We start from the raw sequence: 26,716 nt of genomic DNA, 5'->3' as shown, positions 1-26,716 counted from the left end.
TGATGCACTTATATGACTGCAGTGATGAGAAATATCCACAAGAAATTTTAAAGAACAATATTTATCAAATATGATGAATTTGTTGATAAGCAGACAATGATTCTCATTCGTCTGGTAATTATTTCAATCTGCAATGTTTTATTCTACTTAGACCTCTTTTACATAATACATCTAACTTTAGTAATTGATATTTTATTACAATCACAGTTCCTCCCGATATCTTGGATTATCCCACCAGTACCGACATGGTTGTGCGAGAAGGAAGCAACGTGACATTGCGATGCGCGGCTACTGGTTCGCCGGAGCCTATGATTTTATGGCGACGAGAGAATGGCGAAAACATATCATTACAGGATGGGCAAAACGGTAAGTTTAATTACGACAATCATCTGATGGAAACCAATCTACCGCAGATTTCTCGTCCTTACAAAATCTATTTCTATCCGTTAAATGTACTCTTGAGCAAACATTTTTCTTATTGCTAAAGATAGTGAAAGTTCTTCTGTGCCAATATGTACAAGACTGTCTGTTAGTCCATTTTGAGTTGTTTTTATGGGTGCGCGACGTTAGGCGTAAGGGTCTGTTCACAAATTACGTAACGCAAAAATCCGAGTTTTTGACCCCCTCCCTCCCCCTCGTAACAAAAAGTAACATTTTTCGCACCCCCTCCCTCCCCCATATAACGCGTAACTGAGAAAATTTTAAATCCATTTTTTTTCTTTCTCTGAAGCAGGTGAGTTTTGGTATTTATTGAAAACTGTTAGAACAGGAACGGAACATGATTAAACCAAGGATATCAAATGCAGCTAGTAAAAACTAAAATAGAATTTGCGACCATGGCCATTCCAATTTTAGTTTAGCGGGACTGTTCTTTCGAGAAATACTTATATAATATTCGCTTTGTTCTTTTACGCATAATGGTCCCGCTATGTGCTTGATTTCTGTAATGACTAAAACGATAACGATAGACAAAATTTTGATTAAATTTGATTTAATCATTTTTAAATTGGACTGTTTATGTGGTTGAAGTGAAGCTAAAATGCAATTGCTTAGAATGAAAATGCCTCGAAATTTAGCAACAAAACTCGCTGTCTTTTAGGAATCCCATAAAACATCAAAATAGCCTTCACCGATAAAAAGTAAAAAACTACAAAGACGACTAGCATGGGACAATTATGCGTAGTATGGTATTCAAGAGGAATGGTTGGTACGTATTTATCGTCGTGATTAAGACATATCAGCAAATACTTCAATAAGTGATTAGAAAAACCTTTCGCGTTATGCGTAACATTGGCTAGTACAAACCCCCTCCCCCACCTTTTAGTGTAACAAAGTATAACGCAGGTTAGACCTCCCCCATCCCCCCAAAAGCGTTACGTAATTTGTGAACAGACCCTAAGTACATTAAATATAAATACGCTAGGCATGATGTGTGACAAGCATAATGGACGTTAAGCACAACTTAAATTTCCAATTCTTCATGTCGTATGATGTTTTTGGGATTGTAGAATTCCTTGGAAATAACAATCCCTCGAATGACATTTCCCCGAAAACAGCATTTGCCAGAAGTTAACATTTGGCTAAAAAAAAAGTAACAGTTGCCCGAAATATATTTACTATATTGATTTTTAAATTATGTATTTACTATCTTTAATTGGCAAATTTTTGTTATAAAGATTCGCACGTGTTTGCCTGGGGCAGTACTGGAATATCTCACTATAGATGTCACGCGATGTTTACAAATTTGCTTCTTTCACTCTCTAAAGCAACGCCGAGGATGAAAGGCAATCTACAATAATCTCAACAATTTTTATTTCACAATAGGGCATGAAAGTTTGCAACATCTGCTTTATTATAGTTTTCATTACCACTTTGATATTTTCGTTTGGTTGCCTGAAATAGAAAAGAGGGCTTTGTTCGCTGTCTCGTGACGATCACGACCTTTTCCAATACTGGTCTAGGGTATAAGTTTTGTGGCTCGGCAATACCTCCCGAAGTCGAGTCAAGTACGAGACACTGAAGACGGCCTTACTGTTGAGCTCGAAATACGTATCTGTCAAGATACAATAAAGTGGTGGAATTCAATGGGATTGTATTAACTCGTCTTATGACAACTGTATACTGATAAATTTCGTTCCATCAATGAACAAAAGGTTGTATCATACGTTCCCGTGTTTTAGCATAAATACCAAAGGAACGAATCGACGGTGTTGACCTTCGCTTACAGTTCCGTGAATTGTGAACACTTGAGCAAATTGTTGTGGTGCAGTTGAGAATGTTCCGTCAATTATCCAAATCTTGGCTTGTGCTTACAACACTGAATGATGTGTTGAAGGAAATAGAAAGATCGTCCCGTCATTACCATGGATAGTCGATCGCAAGAGAGGTTCTGCGTCCAATGTTGTTAATGTTGTATAGCATCTGTTGATATGCACATATATATCGTCACATACTGATGGTTATAAGAGTTCATCACGTCGTCACCGGCGTTACATTATACGACGTGGCTCGTTTTTGCTTATCTTTGAAACGAATTTTGCTTGAACCTTTACTTAGGGAAAAATATCATGTCTTCAATACATTTAGAAAGAACAATTTATGAAGAAAAGAAGGGTGAATTCCTATTGGCGCCTCTTATTTTTGATGATTGGTTTAAATAAATATCCTTGCAACGTTATTTTTCGCTACAGCTCTAATTATTCCGTCAGGTTTTGATTTATTTCAGGATGTTTGTGGACCGATATAAGTGACCGACCAGCATATATAAAACATATTTCAATATCTGATTCTCTCAACAATGCTGAGCAATTAAAACTGACTTTTTTTGCCTTTCTCGTTGAAACTCCCCCTTTTTCTAATCGACAACTAGCAATAGCCAGGCCAGACCAGGACACAAGAGACTCTCCGGCAATCCCAGGGTCGGCTAACTATTGGGTAATCAAGGGTTTTTCGCGGTAAACAAAAACTAACAACAGAGAACTTTCACTTTTCTTGTATATAATTTATTGATTCCTAATTGTGGTGTGTGCGTGTTGTTCTGTGTAATAAATTTGTGTTAATTTGTTTAGTGTGACCTAGTTTTAACGATGGTACCGGTACATACCGCTGCTGCTTCGGTTGTTGAGGCCGGAATAGCCGGCACAGCGACTCCTGTCCAGCTGTGCGGCCAGAAATCTCGCCTGAATAGCGAGGCGAGCGGCTATGCGGACAATCGTCGTCCGACGGGACCAGCGGGCGTTGCTGGAAGATGGCGGGCAGGCGTCTTCCCTCGTAGGCGCGATCGGCCGGCCGTGGCTTAGCCACCTTGGACGGCCGAGAGGGGAATTCCTCCAAAATTCGTGGAAACGTCCGGTGAAGGACGTTAAAATCCTTGACGGTTTAGGCGCGGAAGCCAAATGACTTCGCGGGCCGAACCGTGTGCTGGACGAATTGGCAGTTCGAAAAAGACGTAGAAAAAGAGGTCCTAAAGGACACCAAGGAATTAATTACAAGTTCCATAGTACAGGATTGGTAATTACCTGAACACTTTTTCCCCGGAGCTCACACTAGCTCCCACTAGAAAGGGGGGGGGGGGTTCACTTGGAATACTGCACTTTACTTTCACTTCACAGCACACGGACGCCTGATTTACTAAGAGGCCGAGTTTGGGCAATGGCTACTAAATTCCTTCCATATTTTTCCGCAAATTTTTATTGCATTTTTCATGCAACATGACATTTGCGGAATCATGATGCCATGTTGGATATTTGATAGCATCCTCATGTCTTTATAGCGGTACCAAACCCTAACGCTTCTGTGGTAGTTCTGCTGGTATTACACGAGAAACGTGAAGGCTCCGACAAAACAACATAAATACAAAACAAAAATCAACCAAAAAAAACCAAGCGGTTACATCGTATACAAAGTATACGTAAAGGCTATATGTTCGCTCCAAAAATGAACTTTTTATAGGAGGCCCGGAGACCCATAGTGTTATATACCAATCGACTCAGTTCGACGAATTGAGGTGATGTCTGTGTGTGTGTATGTGTGTGTGTCTGTGCGCACCTACCCAAAAAAATATCACTCATTTTTCAGGTACTTATCCTTAACCGATTTACTCGCAACAAGTTGCATTTGACGCAGGATGCTCTACCATTGTTTCCTATTGAAAATTGGTCAGATCAGACTATGGGCTCGGATGTTATGGCCAAAATACCACTTTTTTCATCGAAAAAATGAGTAAAAAAATGTCACTCATTTTTCAGGCACTTATCCTTAACCGATTTACTCGCAACAAGTTGCATTCGACGCAGGATACTTTACCATTGTTTCCTATTAAAAATTGGTCAGATCGGACTATGGACTCGGAGATTATGGCCAAAATACAACTTTTTTATAGAAAAATTGGTTAAAAAAATGTCACTCATTTTTCAGGTACTTATCCTCAACCGATTTACTCGCAACAAGTTGCATTCGACGCAGAATACTCTCCCATTGTTTTCTATTGAAAATTGGCCAGATCGAACTATGGGCTGAAGAGTAATGGCCAAAATACTATTTTTTTAATGCACGAGAAAGGCACCATCACCGCTAGGTGGATTAATCAGGGTTTTTTTTTCTATGTGAATGGATTGCAAGACAGTGATAAGTAGATTTTATTTATAATCAATGTTAAATGGGGCTTTACACCTCGAGAAAGTTTTCCGCCGGATTTTGGTCCCTGTGCCCTGGGGAAAAAATCTGCGGACCAAATTCCCGAGGTGTGAAGCTACCGTAAATAACTTTATGCATACGTATACAAAGAAATCAAGCCATTATTTTTCTTACTATTTCACACATAGACGAAACGAATACATATTTAGATACATGTGAGAGACGTGTACAACAATATATGAGATAAGTAGGAAATCAAATATACAATTTCTTTGTATTAGTAACAAAACATCTTTTCATCAAGTAAGGTAAAGAGTTTATTCGGGCATATAGTCTATTCGGGCGAATGATTCATTCGGGCGAATGGTATTTTCGGGCGAATGGTCCATTCGGACAAATGGTCTTTTCGGGCGTTTGGTCTTTTCGGGCGTTTGGTCTATTCGGGCGTTTGGTCTATTCGGGCGTTTGTCATTCGGGCGAGTGTTATTCGGGCGTTTGTGATAGAACCTGGGCTCGCCCCCTGTGTACACCAGTAGTTTTGCTTGCGATCTCCAACAGCAGGCAGACCGCTTTTAATCTGCAGAGGATATATCGCCCGGTGAGCAATCGACGTTGTCTGCTTGTGCTCTGCAGGCGAAGCCTAATCATTTTCAATGCGACAAGGATGGGACGGAGAGGTACACGCAAAAAAAAGCGTTCCCGAATTCGTGAACCAGCAAAAATACACCGTGATTTAGTTCATGGATACGGGAACACCAGTCACGTTTTCCAGAACGTTCCAGAAAACATGACTGTATTCCCGAATCCGTGAATGTTGTTCACGAAAAAATACACCGTGAACTCGTTAGTTCACGAATACATGAACGCTTTTTTTTTTGCGTGTAAACAATGCTTTATGCTGTTGGACGATCGTTCTGCTGTGCCTTCTTTGTATGACGATAGCAGATGATTAGCCGACGGGTGCCCAGAGATGCCGTAGTGGACAACAGAGAAACCGACGGAGATAAGCTGTCACTGTCGGACTATGCTCAGAACGATGACGTCACTGATATCTTCATCAGAGAACGGAGGAAGGTTGGATTGCTCTGATGAAGATACCAGTGACCAGTACACACTATAAACTAAAACGGTTTGGTCGGTTATTTTGGATACCGTATTTTATTGAAGTTTTTTTTGTAGCAGTTAAGCAGCTAGTGTTTTAATGAGAAGCGGACGGTGTTCAAAGTAATTTTACTAAGAAAGAACTGTGCCCAAGGATACGGGTGATTTAAGGAGTGAACGGTGGTTTAAAGAAGTGTTCTTCACTGATATTGCCCGGGTGGGATTATTGTTCGCGGCTAGTGATTGTTCGACCCAGCGGTGGGATTTTTGGGTTTCGTTCGGGCGGCAAATTTATTGTGCGCTTACGGGACCTAGGCTGGACTATGCCGGAATTTCCTAGCCAGAATCGGAGGTAGGTTCCGGAGTGGACAACCGTCATACCAGTTGTTTCTCTGATTCGAGGACACCGTGCCTAGTGCAGCGGTTGCGGTTTTTTCAATCGAGGCGGGAGGCTACAATGTTGATGTATCATTGACCATTGACATTCGATACGGTATGAAGACTACCCGGTATGACTATGGTATGAAGACTCTCGGTCTAAACAGTTTTTCCTTTTTTGCTTTAGCGTTCATGGCGCCGATTAATATTTGGCTGTCCTGCAGTCCATCGTATGTCTGTTACAGCTGTGCTGTAAATCGCTTCTTGCTCGTCGTCGGGTCACCCTTCGTGTGGACCGTCGAACGTAACAGACGGAAGCGGTGACAACCTCTTTCAGGGGAAGAAACGCCGCCTGTAAGAAGCGGAGTGCGAGGATATGGAACAGCCGTGCAAGCCGTTCGCAAGTTCTATCAGAAGCTCAACGCATCCCGCTAAGGCTTCAAGCCGTATCTTAACGGAAGAAACGTCTTCTTCTTCTTCTTCTTATTGGCATTACATCCCCAGTGGGATGTCCCCACACTGGGACAGAGTCGCCTCGCAGCTTAGTGTTCATTCAGCACTTCCACAGTTATTAACTGCGAGGTTTCTAAGCCAGGTTACCATTTTTGCATTCGTATACCATGAGGCTAGCACGATGATACTTTTATGCCCAGGGAAGTCAACACAATTTCCAACCCGAAAATTGCCTAGACCGGCACCGGGAATCGAACCCAGCCACCCTCAGCATGGTCTTGCTTTGTAGCCGCGCGTCTTACCGCACGGCTAAGGAGGGCCCGTGGAAGAAACGTGTGGTGATCGAAAAGTGGAAGCGGCACTACGAGGAACACTTAAGGCAATCACGATAGAGTCCTCGACTTTTGGGCGACACAAATGTCAATTCATTTTCAAAAATTTTCAAAATATTAAGTCTGCAGGATATCTAATAACAAGTTCTGCATCTCCTCTTCACGATACAGCAATTTAAAGTCTGACTGATTTCGCCCTATGGTAGACCCCCTGGGGGTCCATAATAGGAAATTGCTTCCCTATAGTCGACACTTCGTTTGATTTTCATGTTCCATTTCATGACGTTCTTCTTCCCTATTATGGACCTCCCAAAATATTCCTATAATGGACACTCTCGTGTTTATTTTTTATAGAATTGTAAAAAATCATCTAATTTTACCTTCCATAGCATTTCCAATGCATGTAATCAAATCATAGGACTGTTATGTAGGTTCTCCCGATGGAATTTCATAGCAAAATGTTTACATTGTGCTGTAATAATGCAAAAATGGCTGGAGGGTCCCCTATTGGTTGGGGGTCCACTATTGGGCACTTTACCCTATTATGCTTATTCAGCATTGAATAATTACTGGTCAAGTCCGTTTTGCCTTTCTCGTATATACTTACGTATACGTAAGGCCTATAGGATAACTGGTCGGGGTTCAGCCAAACCGCACCAAGCGGCTTTTTGACTGACTTGTTTTATTTTGTTCGCAAAAGGAAAACGGAAAGTATTTCTTGTTAATTCATGCGTACATTCGTTGTAGGAGATCCTCAGTTATGGCGTTGAATGATGTCCGATGCGATTTATGATTAAGTGAATCTGTTACACGAAAAGTTTGGTAAAAAATTGAAAATTTTTCATTGGCGCTTGGTGTGATTTGGCTGAACCCCGACCAACTCTAAAACCGAACTTCTGATAGAAGGTTCGGAGATTAAATACGGTGTTATTGCAATTGAACTGTTACATAAGTAAATAAAAATAATATAATTCAATATACGTATCCAGTATTTTGCGCTCGATAATGGCGGCATAGTCAGCTTCTTTTTTGACATCCAAGAGGTAGAAAATATTTACATGTTTTAATTAATGTAGCCGCCTCGATTTGTTGAAAAACATTGGCACTCATCCGACTGTTCCAAACGAACAAACGTCAAACATTTTAGTTTTGATCAATTTACCTGTTCATTTTGATATGGTCCAATTGAGGTCTCCAAGCAGATTTTACCAACACTATCACAGAGTGATTTTTTTTCGCTGCACACTGAATCAAAATGAAAATTTTCATTTTCACCTGATGTCTAGTTAAAATTTGCGATATTTTTCTTAGTGTATCAACGGATTGTTTGTTGTTTTCTAACACTAAACAAGAAAAATATGACAGTTCTAACAGCAAACAAAGGAAAATTTTGTAAACACGGCACCAACACTGATGGGGATGGAGAGGGCTATGCACCGAATGAACACAATGACGTTTGAGTCGGGCTCTGTTTACTAAAAATGGACACTTGCATGAACTCGATGAATGAAAAAGTATTCATTCTTAGTAAACAGCGCACCGCTCAAACGTCAATGATGAACTCGGTGCATTGGACCATAGTACTTCAATTGCCGGACACTGTTTACCAAGCGACTCAGCTTGTCAAAATCGGGTGATATCTGTATATTTGTACTTCACATAATTCTATTTGCAATAAGTTGCATTTGATAGAGAATACTGTTTCATTGTTTCCTATTTAAAATTAGCCAGATTGGGCTATGGGCTACACAGTTATAGAAAAAATACGCACGAGAGAGGCACCAACGCAGCTAGGTGGATTGATCAGGGTTTAACATTTCAAGATTCGATAGAAGTTTTGGGGCACTCCTTATCCTAGCGGTGAGATGCGCGGCTATAAAGCAATCAAGACAATGCTGATGGTGTCTGGGTTCGATTCCCGGTGCCGGTCTAGACTATTTTCGGTTTGGAAATTGTGTCGACTTCCCTGGGCATCAAAGTATCATCACAGACAAACAGATATAACACATTGAACATTCACTCATCAAATTCATCGTCGTACAAACACTAACGACATCTGTTGGTTTCACTTTATTGGGCAAATCACAAACCAGATGGCGTTAGTGAGCAAACGTCAAACTCGAGCAAATGCGATGTGCACGCCACTTGTGACCGATTGACCAACTAATGATTATTTAAAATGACCGGTAAATCAGTGAACGATGAGAATTTCATGAGTGTTATGTCTGTTTGTCTGTGGTATCATCGTGTTAGCCTATTATGAATGAAAAAATGGTAACTTAGCTAGGAAACCTCGCGGCTAATAACTGTGGAAGTGCTGAATGAAAACTAAGCAGCGAAGCAGCAATGGCCCAGTGGGGGATTAATGCCAATAAGAAGAAGAACAGAAGTTTGTATAAAATTAGTTCTTTTCTTATTTAAAAGCAATTTTGAGCAAACCTCAATAAAGACGTTTAGCGTCAAAATATGTGAACGCAAGTGCACCCAAACATGATAGACAGTAGGCTTCAAAAATCATCCTCGCCTAACTTCCACTTGAAAAATGTTTCCAGTGATATACAGATGATAAAGAGATTAAAATCGGCAATACTGCTTACCCTAGCTCTGTGGACGACTGAACTTGTTCGGCAGCATGAATATGATATGCAATCGAACTAAGTGAAATATCGGCCAATACGAGCCACGAGCGGAAAGTACTGCGAATTTTATGGGCGCTGCGAATCACACGAGCCAAAAGCATGTTTTATTATTTATCTATATTTGAGGATATACAGCATGTGTGGTGAGTGCGATGCTGCTGGAGCTGATTCATCAAATACCATCGTTAGTCTTCCGAATGGGCTCATTTCAATAATTGAGATCTACCCCATCGGGAGTCAACGTTTTAATTTTGTCTTCTTTTCAGTTGTGGATCGTTGAATACGTTTTAGGTCCGAATAAGAACCAAAACATTGGCAATCACAGGGGACTGTTTGTCAGATTTAGATTCAATTTGACATCGAGTAGAAATGGAATCAAATGATAATTGTGGCTAGGATTTTGCATGAAAGTCAAATGTACTGATTAGATATTTGTAATCTTTCCTTTTCTTGAAATCAGTATGTAGCTAGTATGTATATAACCGAAAAGTTTGTAATAAGCTGCATTCGTCTAGGTATTTTAGTTTGCACATTTCTTCCTTGCTACAACTTATTTCTGTAAAATGTAAATTTTGAAAGAAAAAGAAATTTGAAGTTTCTAAACAACCTTTACGACTGTGATTTAATTTTAAACAATAAGTTTTTTAAGCACTGATAAAATTGATGAAATATTTTGATGAATATTTTGCTGGGTACCTTCCGGTTATGGGCATAATAATATGCTTGTATTGATGTTTTCTGTTCACTTCAATGAAATATGCAAGACATAAAAATGAAGTTGTTCAATCATAGAGCTAGCAAAAAGCTTCCCATAATGGTAACCTTGTCATGTACCCTATTGTGTCCATAGTAAATTTTATAACCTGATGAAGAAATTATTTAATAAAAATAAAAAGAACAGGCGAAACCAAATATAACTTATTCAAATTTAGAATAAGGATAGTTACATGACGAACAAATAGTATAAGTCTGTTCAATATGCACTACAATTTTGAATTATGTTTATTAGTATATATGCAAAAACAGCCATACAACCCAATCAAACAAACTTTCATCATTAATGCAACTAAAAGGATTTCACACGCGGTAACAGTCAATGATTCAAGCTGTCGTTGGAAATCAATCAAATTTAATATACACTACAAGAGAGCTTACGCTTACATGCTAACTGCGCTTGAGTGGGTAATGCATCCGGCTAGGAATAAATTGATGCTGTCAATCTACCAGAATTGCCGGCGGGAATCGAACTGAATCATGCAGGCTCACATAAGTGAAAATAAATTATTTGCTCAACAAATATGATAAACGCTTGTGCGAATCGATATCAAAACAAACCCGCAAATGGAATAATTGAATCAATACTGATAGGCTCAATTGGTGAATAATTCCCTGATATTATTGTGAGGGGGGGTGTTGGGACACGCCAACATGTACAGAAACGATAGCGGCTTCGGTTGAACTTTGTTGGCCCACTGCCAACGATAACGGCTTTCATCGGTTCCTTGTTAGCCCACTGCCAACAATGGAGGATGACGATGAGTGGCTCACTGCCAAAACTCGGGTAGACGGATGAATCGATCCTCGAACGAACCAAAATGGCGCAGTTCTGCTGTGGAATGTGCTAGTCGGTGTCGCTGACTCGAGAAACGAAGCTCTGAAAAGAACTCTTATTTTAATTAACTCCAAAGTGAGCAGCGACACTCGGCAGCGGGCGAGGCAATCAGCAGAATGCGAACGATGGGAACTGGTTGTCACAGGATTGGACACAACCAGCGATCCAACTCTAGGCTCAAAGCAATCCGGGGGTTTCTTTGTTGAAAAATGAACTGGTCACGAATTCACTTGTTTTGTGTTTATTCCGGTAAAATTGGAAACAGACTGAGAGACGAGTACAATAATGCTTTTCTTTTATAGTTTACCGGCAAGCAAAAAACCCTATCGCTACAATGGTGTTGGTGAGATTATTTATTTAGCAAATTCTAGAAACATGTACAAGGTACTTCAAAGCTGCTATTTCATTGGGTGTTACATTTTATTCATCGATTTGCCGGTATGGGTTTATAGAAACTCTTATGCTAGTGTTAGTAATTGGAAGCCGTTACCGCGGCTAGCTCGGGTTAGTAGGTAGAAAATAACAAACATAAGGATGGGAAAGGGAAAGGGGAATATCATCGTTGTAGAGTGCTCTGCCTCATCGGCCATGGAACGATCGTCTGTTGTGTAGGGGTTCCCAAATTATTCGCCGTTGCGAACATCCTCCCCGGCGGGCTTCCGAGGATCACTAGAAGACTCCTCGCTAGTGATACGTGGCCTGTTATTCTCTATGGGCAATACAGAAATTTTCGTTATTGAGCGTCGATACAATGAATTTCCCACCTTAACTTCAACGACCCTTACCAGGCCATCTTCCCCTGGATATGAGCGAACAATTCTTCCCAGCTTCCACTGCTGTGGTGGCATATTCTTTTCTTCTAGCAGAACTACCGTTCCAGGAACAACATTGGGAAGACGAATCCAATTTTTGGCTCTCGGTTGTAAGCTGACAAGATAATCATGAGACCATGACCTCCAGAAATGTTCTCTCATTTGCTGGAGATGCTGCCATCTGGACAAACGGTTTTTACTCAAACCTTCATATGAAGGCTCTGGAACAGCAGTCATCGGTCTCCCGATTAAAAAATGAGCAGGGGTAATAACTTCACCTTCAGTTGGATCATCCGAGGGCATAAATAAGGGCCTAGAGTTAAGAATTGCTTCTATTTGAGTAAGAAGCGTGTAAAACTCCTCAAAGGTTAATTTTTCTTCCTTAAGCATACGTTTCAGGTGGTACTTAGTGCTTTTGACGGAGGCTTCCCATAAGCCTCCAAACTCTGGAGACTCTGGTGGAATAAAATTCCAAACGATTTCTTTGGCTTGGCAGAAAGCCTCAATATCATGGACAGCGACGTAGTCTTGGAATAGTACAAAGAGCTCATGAAGCTCAGTGTTAGCTCCTTTAAAATTGCTACCATTATCAGAATGGAGTTCTCTTACCAATCCCCTTCGACTAACGAATCTCTGTAAGGCAGCGATAAAGGCAGCGGTAGTCATATCGGAAACAAGTTCCAGATGAATGGATTTTGTAACCATGCATACAAAAACAGCAATGTATGCCTTAACAAAATTGGGTTTGCGTGTGCCTTGTTTGATAACGAATGGTCCTGCATAATCGACCCCTGATACTTCGAACGGAGCCGCAGGCGATACACGACTCATTGGCAAATTACCCATGTATTGAGAAACTCCCTTGGGTTTTACACGAAAGCAACGTACACATGCTCGAATGATTTTACGTATAGCAGATCGGGATCCGAGTAACCAAAAACGTTGACGGAGGGCAGACAGCAGACCAGATGGTCCAATGTGGAGGTTTTCCTCATGGTACGAGCGAATCAGGAGATCAGTCAGAAAATGATTTGGTAAAATGTATTGATGTTTTGTACATTGGGCAACACGGGAATTTTGGATTCGTCCCCCGACACGTAACACCCCATCTTGGAGGAATGGTCCAAGCATACCAATTTTCCGACAAGGCTCATTTCTTTCGATTCTGTTAATTTCATCCATCAGCACCTCTTGTTGGATGACCTGTACAATCGTATGAAGAGATGATCTCATTTCTTCGATTGTAGGCAGACGGGTCTGAACACGACATTCGACCGTTTGGATGCGGCAGTTGTTAATAAACCTACGTACATAGGCAAGTACTCGTTGTAACTTACGGAAAGAGCTAAACCTTTTGAACAAAGGGAGATCGTCGGAATTCAATACAGGCATCAATACAACTGGCACAGATCTGATTTCTGGAAGTAGGTCATCGGGAACATCTTCAACATCGGGCTGATTGAATGAATGTAATCGCAAAAAATCAGGTCCTTCCCACCACATAGTGTTTGATTTCAGGGCCCCTGGCAGCTGTCCCCGCGAAATCACATCAGCTGGATTTTCCCGAGATCGAACATAATTCCATTGCTTGTGCCCATTTTCGATAGTGATTTCATTCACGCGATTGCTGACAAATGACTGCAGCATTGAGGGTGGTTTGCGGAGCCACGCGAGGACGATCTGACTGTCTGACCATAGAAACAGTGATGAAAACTGCATCTGCATAGCAGGAATGGTCTTTTGTACCAATCTCGAGAGTAACAGAGCCGCGCAAAGCTCTTTACGAGGAATAGTTAGCACTTGAAGAGGAGCTATTTTTGATTTACTGCGAAGTAGTTTCACGGATATAGAACCGTTTGCGTGAATAGCACGAACATAGAGACATGCTCCGTATGCTATGCCGGAAGCATCGGAAAATCCATGCAATTCCACCAATACGCATTGTGGAGCCATTACATATCTGGGAATGCGAATGTCTGTTACTTCATTTAAGGCGAGGCGAAATTGCAACCAAGAATTGAGGATTTCTCCATCGAGAGGGGTATCCCAGCCAACCTTAAGTTCCCATGTTTTTGCATTAAGTGTTTGGCAATGACGATCACAGGGGACAGAAGACCCAACGGGTCGAAAAGCTTTGCGATTTCTGAGAACATTACTCGCTTAGTGACCGAAGATGAATCCAAAGTCTGTGGATTGATAGCGAAGAAAAACTCATCGCTGGTGGGACTCCACAGTAGACCAAGTGTTTTTATAACTTCATTCGCCGCAATTTCATTCAGTTGTACAAGTGTTTCGCGTTCCGATTCTGGAATCCCTTCCAAAATCCTTTGATTGTTGGCACACCACTTGTGCACCGGAAATCCACCTTTCTGCAACAGTTTCTTAATTTGTTGGCGACATTCGATTGCTGTTTCGATACTGTCTGCTCCAGACAGTATATCGTCAACATAGCAGTCATCTCGAATTACAATTGCAGCCAATGGAAATTGGCTACCTTCATCCTCACATAGCTGCAGCAAGGCTCTGGTAGCCAGAAAAGGTGCCGCGGAAGTTCCGTAAGTTACGGTTTGCAACTCCATCACTTTGATAGATTCGGTAGGACTCGGACGCCAGAAAATACGCAAGAAGGACGTCTGTGATGGATCTACATAAACCTGCCTGTACATTTTAGCAATGTCAGCAGTGAATACATACGAATGTTTTCGAAAACGCAAGATGATCGACTCAAGGTCACTTTGGATGACCGCACCGACTTGCAACACATCGTTTAGAGAGGTTTTGGAAGGGAGCTTTGCCGATGCGTCGAACACCACTCTCAATTTTGTGCTGGAGCTTGACGGGCGAAGAATGGCGTGGTGGGGCATATAATATTTCAGTTTGCCGGGAGGATCATCTGACTCACAAATCGGTTTACAATGGCCAAGCGCCATGTATTCTTCGATGAAGCAAGTGTATTGAGCGTGAAGCTCTGGGTCACGAAGCAGACGCCGTTCCAGAAAGTAGAAGCGACGGAGCGCCAAGGAACGGTTATCACTGAGTTGAGCAAGGTTTTCTCTGAACGGTAGCCTCACGATATATCTACCAGATGAGTCACGACGGTGGGTAGTTCGGAAAGTGTCTTCGCACTTCTCTTCTTCAACCGTACGTTGCGAAATACTATTTATCTCTTCGATTTCCCAGAATCGTTTAATCAAATCGTTGAGAGATTCGATAGTGACTGAATTCACTTGATGTGAATTTTGAAATGCAACAGATTCATCGTGGATCTCCCCAGCAACTACCCAACCCAATTCGGTTTCACGGAGCTCTGGGAGACCCTCGCCAAGAACGAAATGTCCGGTCCGTAATAGACTAAAGAAATGGCCAATACCGATGAGCAAATCTACGTCGGCAGGAATGTGGAAACGAGGATCGGCCAACTGTATTCCTAACGGGATGTTCCACCGAGAGGGATCTACTGGTCTAGTAGGGAGAGCATTCGTAATTCTCGGTGTGACCAGACATTGGAGAGTTGCACGATAGTTACTGTAGAGAGATTCGAGATTCACGTTTACCGAGCAACTAGACCTTGTTCGAGAGTTGCTAACACCGACAATATTGATAGCAATAGGAATTCCTTCTAGTCCAAGCCTTTCATACATTGCAGTAGAAATCAGATTCGTTTGTGCACCACAGTCTAGAAAAGCGCGACACAGAACTGGTTGACCCCATCTATCCCTCAAATATACCACTGCAGTTAGAAGCAATACATTCGGAAAGGATACACTAAGCGATACTACGGAAGATTCAGTAGCGAACGTATTGGAACCCGATTTGATTGGGTCATTAGCGGACACTTGTGACGCAACGGAAAGAGACGAGCATTCGCCTTCAGCTTTGTTAGAGATGGATTGTTTGCTGGAATTGTTATAATTATCTGCTGTGTTTCCACCTTCATGTAGCAAGGAATGGTGACGCTTATTACACTTGCTGCAATTTCTCTTGGAGGAACAATCAATGGACCTATGTCCTCTACGCAAACAGTTAAAGCACAGATGGGACTCTCTAACCTTCAAGACTCTATTCGAGACCGACAGTTTTCGGAAATCAGGGCAGAGATAGTTGAAATGGTTTTTACCGCAGAACTGACAAGTTTCTCCACCAGTTTCGGATGTCGCAGTATGAACTTTCACACTAGCAGACTTAACAGTTGATTGGGACAATTTCGCAGGATGAATTTTAACGGTTGTAGGGTGATCGGATTCACAACATTCAAGGACTCGACATTGATCCTTCAAGAATGTCAGCGTCTTATCGAGATCTGGTAGCTGACCATGAGTGAGAGATTGTTCCCAATGTTTACGAGTGGAAGGGTCAAGACAGGAAGTTAAAATTTTATTGATAATTAAACCCGTTGTCCCCCCAACCGGTTGTTTCATTACCTTGAGGCCTTCAACATGCCTTGTGCATGTATTTACTAACTCTCGCAGTTCCTTATGGGATTCCCTCGGCATTTTTTTCATAGCTAGAAGCCCATCGATATGAGTGTCAATAATTATTCTCGGATTTTCAAAACGATCGATCAATATGTCCCAGGCATGACTGTAATTATTGTCAGAAAGTGTTTTTGCATCTAGAATGCCAGAAGCAGCACCGACTAGTGCCTTCTCAAGGTGATGCAATTTAACTGCATCGGAATCAGAACATCTTCCGATAATGTCCTGGAACATAGATTTGAAACGTGGCCAGTTTTCATAGCGCCCATCAAACGTGGGGATGGGTGCTTTGAGCGGCTGTTGTACAATTACTTGTGTGGCACTAGTCGGAGCAGATGGAGTTGCTTGGGAAAACGTGGAAGGTTTGTTCAAATTTTCCTTAAATTCCTCCAACCGAATCAAACAATTGGTATGGAGGTTGTCAAATTCATTGAGCTTTTCATCTTGCTCGTCAATTTTGTTGGGAGGGATGGAGCCGAGAATCTCCTTATGAAATTTACAATATTCTGTGTAATGCGCTTCTAGCTTTTCTCAAACACTTTTAAGAGGGGAAGACTCACCTGTGATGCATCATGTTCAGCATTCTCCAGAGAGTTGGCAATCGCAGTTACTTTACCTTTTACCTGCCCACGCTGGTGGATAAGAGATTTGACGTCATCCATGGTTGGCTTCTGTTTCATCGGCGTATGGTCGACAGGCATCGATACGGAGAAATGTTGCTACTGGTAGAGCAACGGACAATGAATTTCCATGGACGGAACACTGCACCGGATAGCTTCACGTTCAGTATTTCTTTTCATTTAGTGTTCACTGTTCGGATGTGATTGTTTTGTTCGGTTTCTTGTTCACTTGCACTTTATACGGCTGAACCAAAACCGGTAGAATTGTTCAACTTTTTGCACACGTGCACTTTCTGTTCGGTGTGGCAAACTACCACTGCACTTTCGGACTGTATCACGAAAACTTTTCGACGATCCGGAAGAAGAAGGACCACTATGTTGGGACACGCCAACATGTACAGAAACGATAGCGGCTTCGGTTGAACTTTGTTGGCCCACTGCCAACGATAACGGCTTTCATCGGTTCCTTGTTAGCCCACTGCCAACAATGGAGGATGACGATGAGTGGCTCACTGCCAAAACTCGGGTAGACGGATGAATCGATCCTCGAACGAACCAAAATGGCGCAGTTCTGCTGTGGAATGTGCTAGTCGGTGTCGCTGACTCGAGAAACGAAGCTCTGAAAAGAACTCTTATTTTAATTAACTCCAAAGTGAGCAGCGACACTCGGCAGCGGGCGAGGCAATCAGCAGAATGCGAACGATGGGAACTGGTTGTCACAGGATTGGACACAACCAGCGATCCAACTCTAGGCTCAAAGCAATCCGGGGGTTTCTTTGTTGAAAAATGAACTGGTCACGAATTCACTTGTTTTGTGTTTATTCCGGTAAAATTGGAAACAGACTGAGAGACGAGTACAATAATGCTTTTTCTTTTATAGTTTACCGGCAAGCAAAAAACCCTATCGCTACAATGGTGTTGGTGAGATTATTTATTTAGCAAATTCTAGAAACATGTACAAGGTACTTCAAAGCTGCTATTTCATTGGGTGTTACATTTTATTCATCGATTTGCCGGTATGGGTTTATAGAAACTCTTATGCTAGTGTTAGTAATTGGAAGCCGTTACCGCGGCTAGCTCGGGTTAGTAGGTAGAAAATAACAAACATAAGGATGGGAAAGGGAAAGGGGAATATCATCGTTGTAGAGTGCTCTGCCTCATCGGCCATGGAACGATCGTCTGTTGTGTAGGGGTTCCCAAATTATTCGCCGTTGCGAACAGGGGGTGGTGGACTTCCGACAACATTGAGTTTACTCCTTGTCGTTTTTGTTTCTTTCGGAAGTAGATAGCATGCCGCCTTAGGCGTTGGGATTTGTCTGAACTGGAAAGCCGTTTTACGCCTGGGTGGCTTTTCGTACTCCACTGCAAGAGATGGAGCATGGTGATAAGAACGTTTATTGTTTGTGTTGAGTGCGAGAGGAATCGTCGATTGTTTAGGTTTGATGGCTTATAACACATTTTATTGGAACAAGCATCACCTAACCGAAGTGCAAATACTTCATAAATAAACGATGAACATACAATTAAAATCTATCTTTTAGTAGCATTACAACACACACTTTACCGACTTGTTCTTATATAGTTCAAATGGTTTTATTCGAAGTTATCAAAGTTTTATTTACTGATTATGGATCGACTGTACGTTTTAATTATATTTATTGAACGGCAACTCATTTTTACAGTTTTTACAACGAGTTTATTATTCACCCGACGTTTCGACTCGGGGATTGTTTATTTTGAAGGAGAAAATATTTTTGTTGTTTGTCATCGTCTGTTTGTCTAATTGTCCGTACATGACTTTAGAAGCAATGTTATAAATATTCATTTTTCCTAGCCTACAACGCAAAATTTCTTTGTTCTACTTTGAGCAGTAACAATGAAAATTTCTGGTTGCTAGTGATTGGCCGAGAAATAACAAATATGCACAGCTCACCAAATGAATACAGTGTGAACCCGATTTTGTCACTCCCCGATTTTGTCTACCCCCGATTTTATCACCTTTTCGACCCGATTTTATCACGTTTTCGACCCGATTTCGCCACCCCGAAATTTTTGAAAATTTTAGTCGTTCTTTTTATTTCCGCAAATAAATACCGCAATCAACATTGATTTTCATGAAATAACTTTCACCGCCTGTAGTTTATAATACATGACTTCTGGGTACCTATGAAGAATTCGGTAAGCATTTTCGACAATAAATAACGGGTACCACTCACGCATTTTGCTTTTCCAAGGCATAAAATGATTCAAATTTGTGAAATGAATTAAAAAATTGAAAATATTTTTTTTCCGATTTTGTCACATGCCCTGTTTTATCACCCCAAAATTCACCATGGGGGTGATAAAATTTGGATATTACTGTAGTTTTCTAGGGAATAAAAAGTTATTCTTACTGTACATGCTTTGGAGTTTCGTAAATTCAAGACCAATCACGGCCACGTTCTCACAGTCAGTTAGGATAAGGGGAGGAAAATTCGTTCGACACTCATTCCTATAAAAGACCGAGGCATCCTCTGCATCTACATGAGCGTACTGGAAGGGAATAATATTTTACTTGGGAAGGAATTCTGATGAAACTGGCCTTGGTGAGCGACAAATTATTCTGAACGGCGGCAGGCGCATCGTATTCCACCGGAGAAGCAAAAATACGAGGTATATTTTTTGTTTTCAAGACGTGTCGAAACGTCTGGTAAATAATAAACTCGTTGCAAGAATTTGAAAGACTGAATAGCCGTTCAATAAATATACTTCTTTTTATTTTTCTTCTTCAATGGCTCTACGTTCTATCTGGAACCTGCCTGTTTTCATATTAGTTGTTTATTAGCATTCTCCATTGCATACACCATTGCACATTGCTTCCCATCCAAGCACATCATTGACACCACCGAGAATCGAGCTTTCCGTCTCTGGATTGGCAATCATAAGCCTTTTTCTCGCTATCACGGCTGAAAAAAAGTGTTGTATTGGTTACGTGCTTTGTCCGGCGTAAGCGAACAGCCATCGTCTGATTGTCCGACTGTTTTCATTCAATCGTCGCGTCGTTGGTATGGGTCACGCTGTGCCTGAAGGGAGAGAAATAAAAAAATCGTGTTGATAAGTTTCAAGTATTTTTTGAAAATTCGAAAATTTCAAATGTATTCGATCTTCATCCTTTTCACCTTTGATTCGTTTTTTTTTGGTAGAGAGCGGGTGTTCGTTCCTATTAGTGAGGCGAACGTAAGCCAACATGGCGGCCGCTAGTAGTTGCAATCCAGGAGGGTCCGTAAAACGCTAACTAGTACCTAACCAAATCGCTAACAAACTCGCTTTTATCGGAAAGTCTTTTATAACAAACTCGTGTTGGTGCAAATGAAAATGACAAAACCGAAGTGAAAGAGTTATCCGGGACGTCTTACCTCAACTCGTTGATGGCGAATTTGTCTCCATAGCCGACGGAAGCGTTGACCACATCACGACACTGAGAACTTGTGATGGACGGCAGGGGTAGGGTTACAAAACCAAGCGTAGGTGTAGGTGTTAGATGCTTCATGAAGGGTTGTTTGAATAAAATGAACTCGAGTAGCGATCTCTCTTCGCTTATGTGGTAGGGTTGGGATCTGACGACCAACTGGCACAACATCACACAACCCTATTTCATCGAACGCAGTTGCTTATGTAGCAAGTGTGTAGGAGCCGGACAATACTAAATACTCATCATTCTTGGTTGGCATTGTACAAACAATACATTAGAGAGAGTAAGTTCTGATTGATTAGTTAGATAGATTGCTAGAGTTCGGCTATGTACCTGGTACTGGAAATTTGATTTCAACAGTACCTGCTAAGGCTGTAGAGGACGACGCAGGTCCTTCGTAGCTTAGTAGGGAAGGCACCTGTCTAGTGTACTGGTGGGATCAAACCCCAACGGAGGAGGTGGTTACCCTACAATACATTTTCCGAACTAAATCTGTCACATATTGTGCATATGCATAAATCGAGTTTCGGACATAGGCTGACATGACGTGACGTTGTTTTTTGGTGAAATATTAAATTGTCGCACCTAACAATTTTCTTATTTTGAGTTACACCAGGTTTATCCGAAACCAGTGAAATCAAATGAATTATTTAGGGGAGCTGCTCCGTTTTCCATCTCACTGAACATATATTTATTCCATCGCAAAACAAAGAAATACGACACCAATTCTGCCGCTTAAACACAAAAATAAGAAACAAATCAAATACCTCTTCATTGGTTTGTATTTCGTGGGATGGATATCGGAGCTATGAGATGAAGTCCAGGAGCAGTAACCCTATTATTTTATTTATTTGGAATAATCATTGAACAAGAACCAAGAACTATATTAAAAATTAGTATTGCCGAACATTTCGTAGTCTATCTTTAAAAATATCTATGGAACACGTAAAGTCAAACATAAAATACATCACACTTAGAACGGATTGGTTCATATTGTACTGAGAGTTTGAAACAGTGCTTTACTTACTTACTTAAGGATCCTGTACACCTCCGGTGGTGCAAAGGGCCGACTTGAAAGATCTCCATCCTGAGCGATGCCCGGCTATCGCTTTAACCTGTTGCCAGGTTAGATTTCGGTCGACTTCTTTTATTTCTTTATTGAGGCTTCGCCGCCATGAGCCTCTGGGTCTGCCTCTGCTGCGATGTCCCGCTGGGTTCCAGTCTAATGCTTGCTTACAGATTTCGTTTCCGCCCCTACGTAGAGTGTGGCCGACCCAGCCCCACTTCCGATCCCGAATTTCTGTTGCTATCGGCCTCTGGTGACAACGACGATGGAGCTCGTTGTTTGAGATCCAGTTGTGAGGCCACCAGGCCCGAATTATATACCGCAGGCATCTGTTAATGAACACCTGCAGCCGTTGAGTGTTCTCCACTGATACACACCATGTTTCGCTGGCGTATAACAGCACAGATTTCACGTTAGAGTTGAAAATTCGTATTTTGGTGCGTTCACTTATCTGCCTGTTTTTCCAGATATTTCTTAAACTCGCAAAAGCAGCCCTTGCTTTCTTGATCCGTGCGCCTATGTCGATCTTGGTACCGCCGTCTGACGCCATTTGGCTACCAAGATATTGGAAGCTTTCAACATTCTCCACTGGTTGCCCGGCTACTGTGAAACTGGAAGGAGTCACCGTGTTTACATCCAACGATTTGGTTTTGTTGACGTTGATGACTAAACCTGCCGAGGAGGAGCGATCGGTAAGGTCGTTGAGCTTACTCTGCATATCAGAGCGCCGTTGCGCGAGTAGTGCAACGTCATCCGCCAATTCGAAGTCGTTTAAGTGCTCCATGGTTATAGGCTGCCATAACAGCCCGCGGTTTGGTTCACGGTCAATCGCATCTACCAGAATCTCATCGATTACGATGAGGAACAGTAACGGTGATAGAATACATCCTTGCCTCACACCAGCTACGACCCGGATAGGGTCGGACAGGACCCCATTGTGCAGCACTCTACACGAAAAGGCCTCGTACTGTGCCTCGATGAGGCCGATGATTTTCTCAGGAACCCCCTTGCGTCTCAGGGCGCCCCACATATTCTCGTGATTGAGACGGTCGAAAGCTTTTTCGTAGTCAATGAATACCAAGTAAAGGGACTCTTGGAATTCGTTGACTTGCTCCAAAATGATGCGGAGCGTGACAATATGGTCCACACAGGATCTTCCGGCACGGAATCCGGCTTGCTGCCGCCGGAGAGTCGCATCGATCTTCTCCTGAATCCGGGCTAGGATAATTTTGCACAGAACTTTGAGAACGGTACACAGCAACATAATGCCTCGCCAGTTATCGCATACAGTCAGGTCACCCTTTTGAGCACCTTCACTAAGATACCTTGCATCCAGTCGACCGGGAAAGTTGCGGTGTCCCAGATATTACGAAATAAACGATGCAGTAGTTGTGCGGATGTCATGGGGTCAGCTTTGAGCATCTCGGCTGATATGCGGTCGACCCCTGGGGCTTTATTCGATTTCATGCTTTGGATGGCTGTTTGAATCTCTAGCAGTGATGGAGCTTCGGTATTGACACGTGTTATACGTCGGATCCTAGGCAGATCATGCCGAGGTGGTGATGGCCTGGTTGGCACTTGAAAAAGTTGTTCGAAGTGCTCGAACCAGCGTTTCAGCTGGTCAGTTGGGTCGGTCAATAACTGATCATTCGCGTCTTTCACAGGCATCGTTGCATTCGTCTTCGCCCGCTTAAGCGTCGTGAGATATCGTAGAGGAGGCGAATGTCCCCGGTTGCTGCGGCTCTCTCTCCTTCGTCGGCCAGAGAGTCTGCCCACGCTCGCTTGTCCCGTCGACATAAGCGTTTTACTTCCTTCTCAAGAGCCGTGTATCGTTGACGGGCTAAGACTTTGGCTCCTCTCGTTTTCGATCGCTCTATCGCGGCTTTGGCTTCTCTTCGCTCCTCTATCTTCCTCCAGGTCTCATCGGTGATCCATTGTTTTCTCTGGGTGCGTAGTTCACCCAGATTGTTCTCGCTGGTGTCGATGAAGGCATTCTTGATGGCGGTCCATTGGTCTTCCACGCTGCCACCTTCCGGAATATCTGCAGCACGCGTCTCCAGTTCTTCAACGAAGGACCGTTTCACCGTGGCATCTTCCAGTCGGCGTGTGTTGAATCGTCGTCCAACTCTTTCCTCCTGCCGACGAATCCGCGCAATGCGCAGGCGTATTTCGCCGATGAGGAGGTGATGATCAGACGCGATATCGGCACTACGTTTATTCCGTACATCAAGAAGGCTCCGTTTCCATTTTCGGCTGATGCAGATGTGGTCGATTTGATTTTCTGTAAAGCCGTCACGGGAGACCCACGTGACCTTGTGAACCGGTCGATGAGGGAAGAGCGATCCCCGATCACCATGTCGTTATTACCACAAAATTCTGCGAACAGCTCTCCGTTTTCACTCATTTCTCCGAGACCATGGCGTCCCATAATGCGCTCATGGTTCGAGTTGTCGGATCCGATCTTCGCATTGAAGTCGCCCAAACAGATCTTGATATCACCCTTCGGAATTCTATCTACGACGGCATTGAGTTGACTGTAGAAGTTCTCTTTGTCTTGCAGATCGGCAGCATCGGTTGGCGCATAACATTGGATTATAGTAAGGTTTCGGACCCGTGTTCTAAATCTGGCAACGATTATCCTTTCACTTATAGGTTCCCACTTCATAAGCGCAGAGTGTGCCTGAGCGCTTAGTAGGAAGCCAACTCCGCGATGCCGGGGAGCGTGTTCACCTCGTAAACCAGAGTATAGCAGAACTTGTCCCGACGGCGTTCTGTGTTCTCCAAAGTTTGGCCAACGGACTTCACTCAGTCCCAGGATCTCAAGCTTCATGCGGCGTGCCTCATTGGCAAGTTGTGCCAATTTACCCTGCTGGGCTAGGGTTAAAACGTTCCATGTTCCTATTCGTGTCCGTTGTTTCGCGCTAAGAGTCGTCGCCGTAAAATCAGTCCGTATTCTTTCATTATCGGATTCTCGAACAAATTGATGTTTCGGGAACAGTAGGTTGTTGGCCCAAGGTTCCCTATCCACCGGGATGGGGCTGCCATCTTAGGTATAGCTTCCGGGAATAGCATTTCATACTCAGCCGCTGGATGCCAGAACAGACGCTGTTGGAGCCGCACCTCCTTGGTGGACAGACGCTCGATCAGTCGGGTCAAATTTGTTTAAAGTCCCACCCAACACCAGGACTAGGCTAGTGCGCTTTGAGCGGCACACGGTCGCTTTGATAGGGCCTGCTTGGGGACACATGCAGCTTTTATAGAAGTTCAACAGAGCCCACTGTCGAACCCCACCACATCCTAGGCAGACCCCACAGGACGCACCCTCTCACTCTAGCTGATGTCAGAAGGACAACAGTGCCCAGGCTGCACTACCAGCTAAGTACGCAACCCTTAGCTGGCGGTCAATTGTCATCGGAAGACCCGTGGAAGCGTGAGTATTGGAACTTGTGAGGACCAGAGCTATGTTAGGCGCCCCTTCCCGGATGTCAACTCACCATTTCGCAGCCCTTTGAAACAGTGCGATTGCACATTTTCCAGCATAAGTGACGGAATGCCGTCTGGTCCAGGTACAGATGAAGATTTCATTTCGCAAATTTCATTGTAGATATCGCTTGCAGAAAATTCCACAAGACCCATTGAAATAATATTTTCAGGGGCGTCTCGTAGGACCGCTTCAATTAACTAATCTGATGCGGTGCTAATATTGAGCACACTCGGAAAATGATCAGAAAAAAGGTTGCATTTCGTTTCAGTGGAGTCAGTGCTACTTTCACCAAGAGACATACAGGCTGGGAGACTCTGCTCATTCTGTTTTTCATTGACGAACTTATTACTACAATTCCTGGTTGGAAGCATAGGCTATATAGAACATTTCGTTTTGATTTATAATTACTAGCTTACTTTTGATTTATAATTACTGGCTATTCAATTCTTATAAGCACATGACGTAAATGATTATGTCAACGAATATTGCGTTTCGATTTATTTTCAACAATATGTGGGGAATTATTCCAATGGACGAGAATGATGAGGAAAACATTGTGCCGGTTTTCCTGAGACAGCTTGTTTGTATTTCCCGAGTTTATTTTCATTTTTCGCCTACGTTTTTGTCATCCTTCCCCAACCGAGTCAACTCAACGTATCAATACCTATGTGGGAAATGAAAAATAATTTTGTTTTATGACAACTTTATTGTTGCGATCCAATTTTCGACTCGATTGAAAATTTATCGCCACTTGTACAACCGTGTGGTTTGGAGACGTGTCGTTTTGGCGTGGATCAGAATCAATTGGGATTGGTTTACCCACTGTGTGTGTTTTTATCAATTGTTGATGACGTCTTCACTGTTGATTGCATATATTATTAAGTCAGATACCACTTCGAAAAGGTTTTTCTTTTGCTTGGTATTATTTTTGTCATGCAAAATGATCACAGAGGTATCACAGGGAAACAATTTTATTCAGGGATGCAAGGTATTCTTTTCCAAATTTCGATGCGAAAAAAATAAATGAATATTCATTCAGTATTCCAATGCATTTTTTTTTCATTTCATTTAGGTATTAGCACTAAAAAAACTGTACTGCTATGTAAGACAACCTTAGTGGAACTTAGCGTAGAGATGGAATTCGTGTTTTTATTTCCTTCTAAAAGTACTTTTCGAAGCAAAATAATGTTTTAAAACAGTGAAACAATAAATTTCGAATCTAAAAAATTGTAACAGAATATTTGATTAAAGCTGACGAATACTATGAACCAGTTAGAAACAATGACTAATACGTGTTTTAATTTATTTGTCTTGTATTTTTTGTATTGTATTTTTGATATTCTTGACGGTTTTTTTAGGGTTTAAACCAATAATGTTGGGCATATCAAAGGTCATTCTGTTGCACACATTGGCGTGAATAAGTGAGGGCCTGGCCCATCCCAGACTAATGTGTGGCCCCCTTCTGGAAAATTCAAAATGAGAAATTTCGATATATAAAGTAGCTCTTATAGATTTTAAGAAATCCATGTATACATGTATCAATTGAGACGAAATTCCACATCAAAAGAGTTTAAAAACTGCTAAGCTGATATCGCACTCAAACCAAATTCGATTAAGGACAATCGCGACAGAGTCCAAAAATGGCACCCGCAATGACC

General features: G+C 42.3%; 1 protein-coding gene across 6 annotated transcripts in view; it reads left to right on the top strand.

Moving 5' to 3' along the window:
- LOC134211888 (opioid-binding protein/cell adhesion molecule homolog) overlaps positions 1 to 26,716 on the top strand; it is a 166,577-nt gene that overhangs the window by 89,063 nt on the left and 50,798 nt on the right. For all 6 annotated transcript variants that reach the window (XM_062689254.1, XM_062689255.1, XM_062689250.1 and 3 more), the window contains exon 5: positions 208 to 366. In XM_062689254.1, the coding sequence (XP_062545238.1) occupies positions 208 to 366 (159 nt within the window). The remainder of the gene's footprint in view (positions 1 to 207; positions 367 to 26,716) is intronic.

The sequence above is a fragment of the Armigeres subalbatus genome, chromosome 2 (assembly GCF_024139115.2).
Source record: "Armigeres subalbatus isolate Guangzhou_Male chromosome 2, GZ_Asu_2, whole genome shotgun sequence".
Classification (NCBI taxonomy): domain Eukaryota; kingdom Metazoa; phylum Arthropoda; class Insecta; order Diptera; family Culicidae; genus Armigeres; species Armigeres subalbatus.
This window is presented reverse-complemented; position numbering and strand designations above follow the sequence as displayed.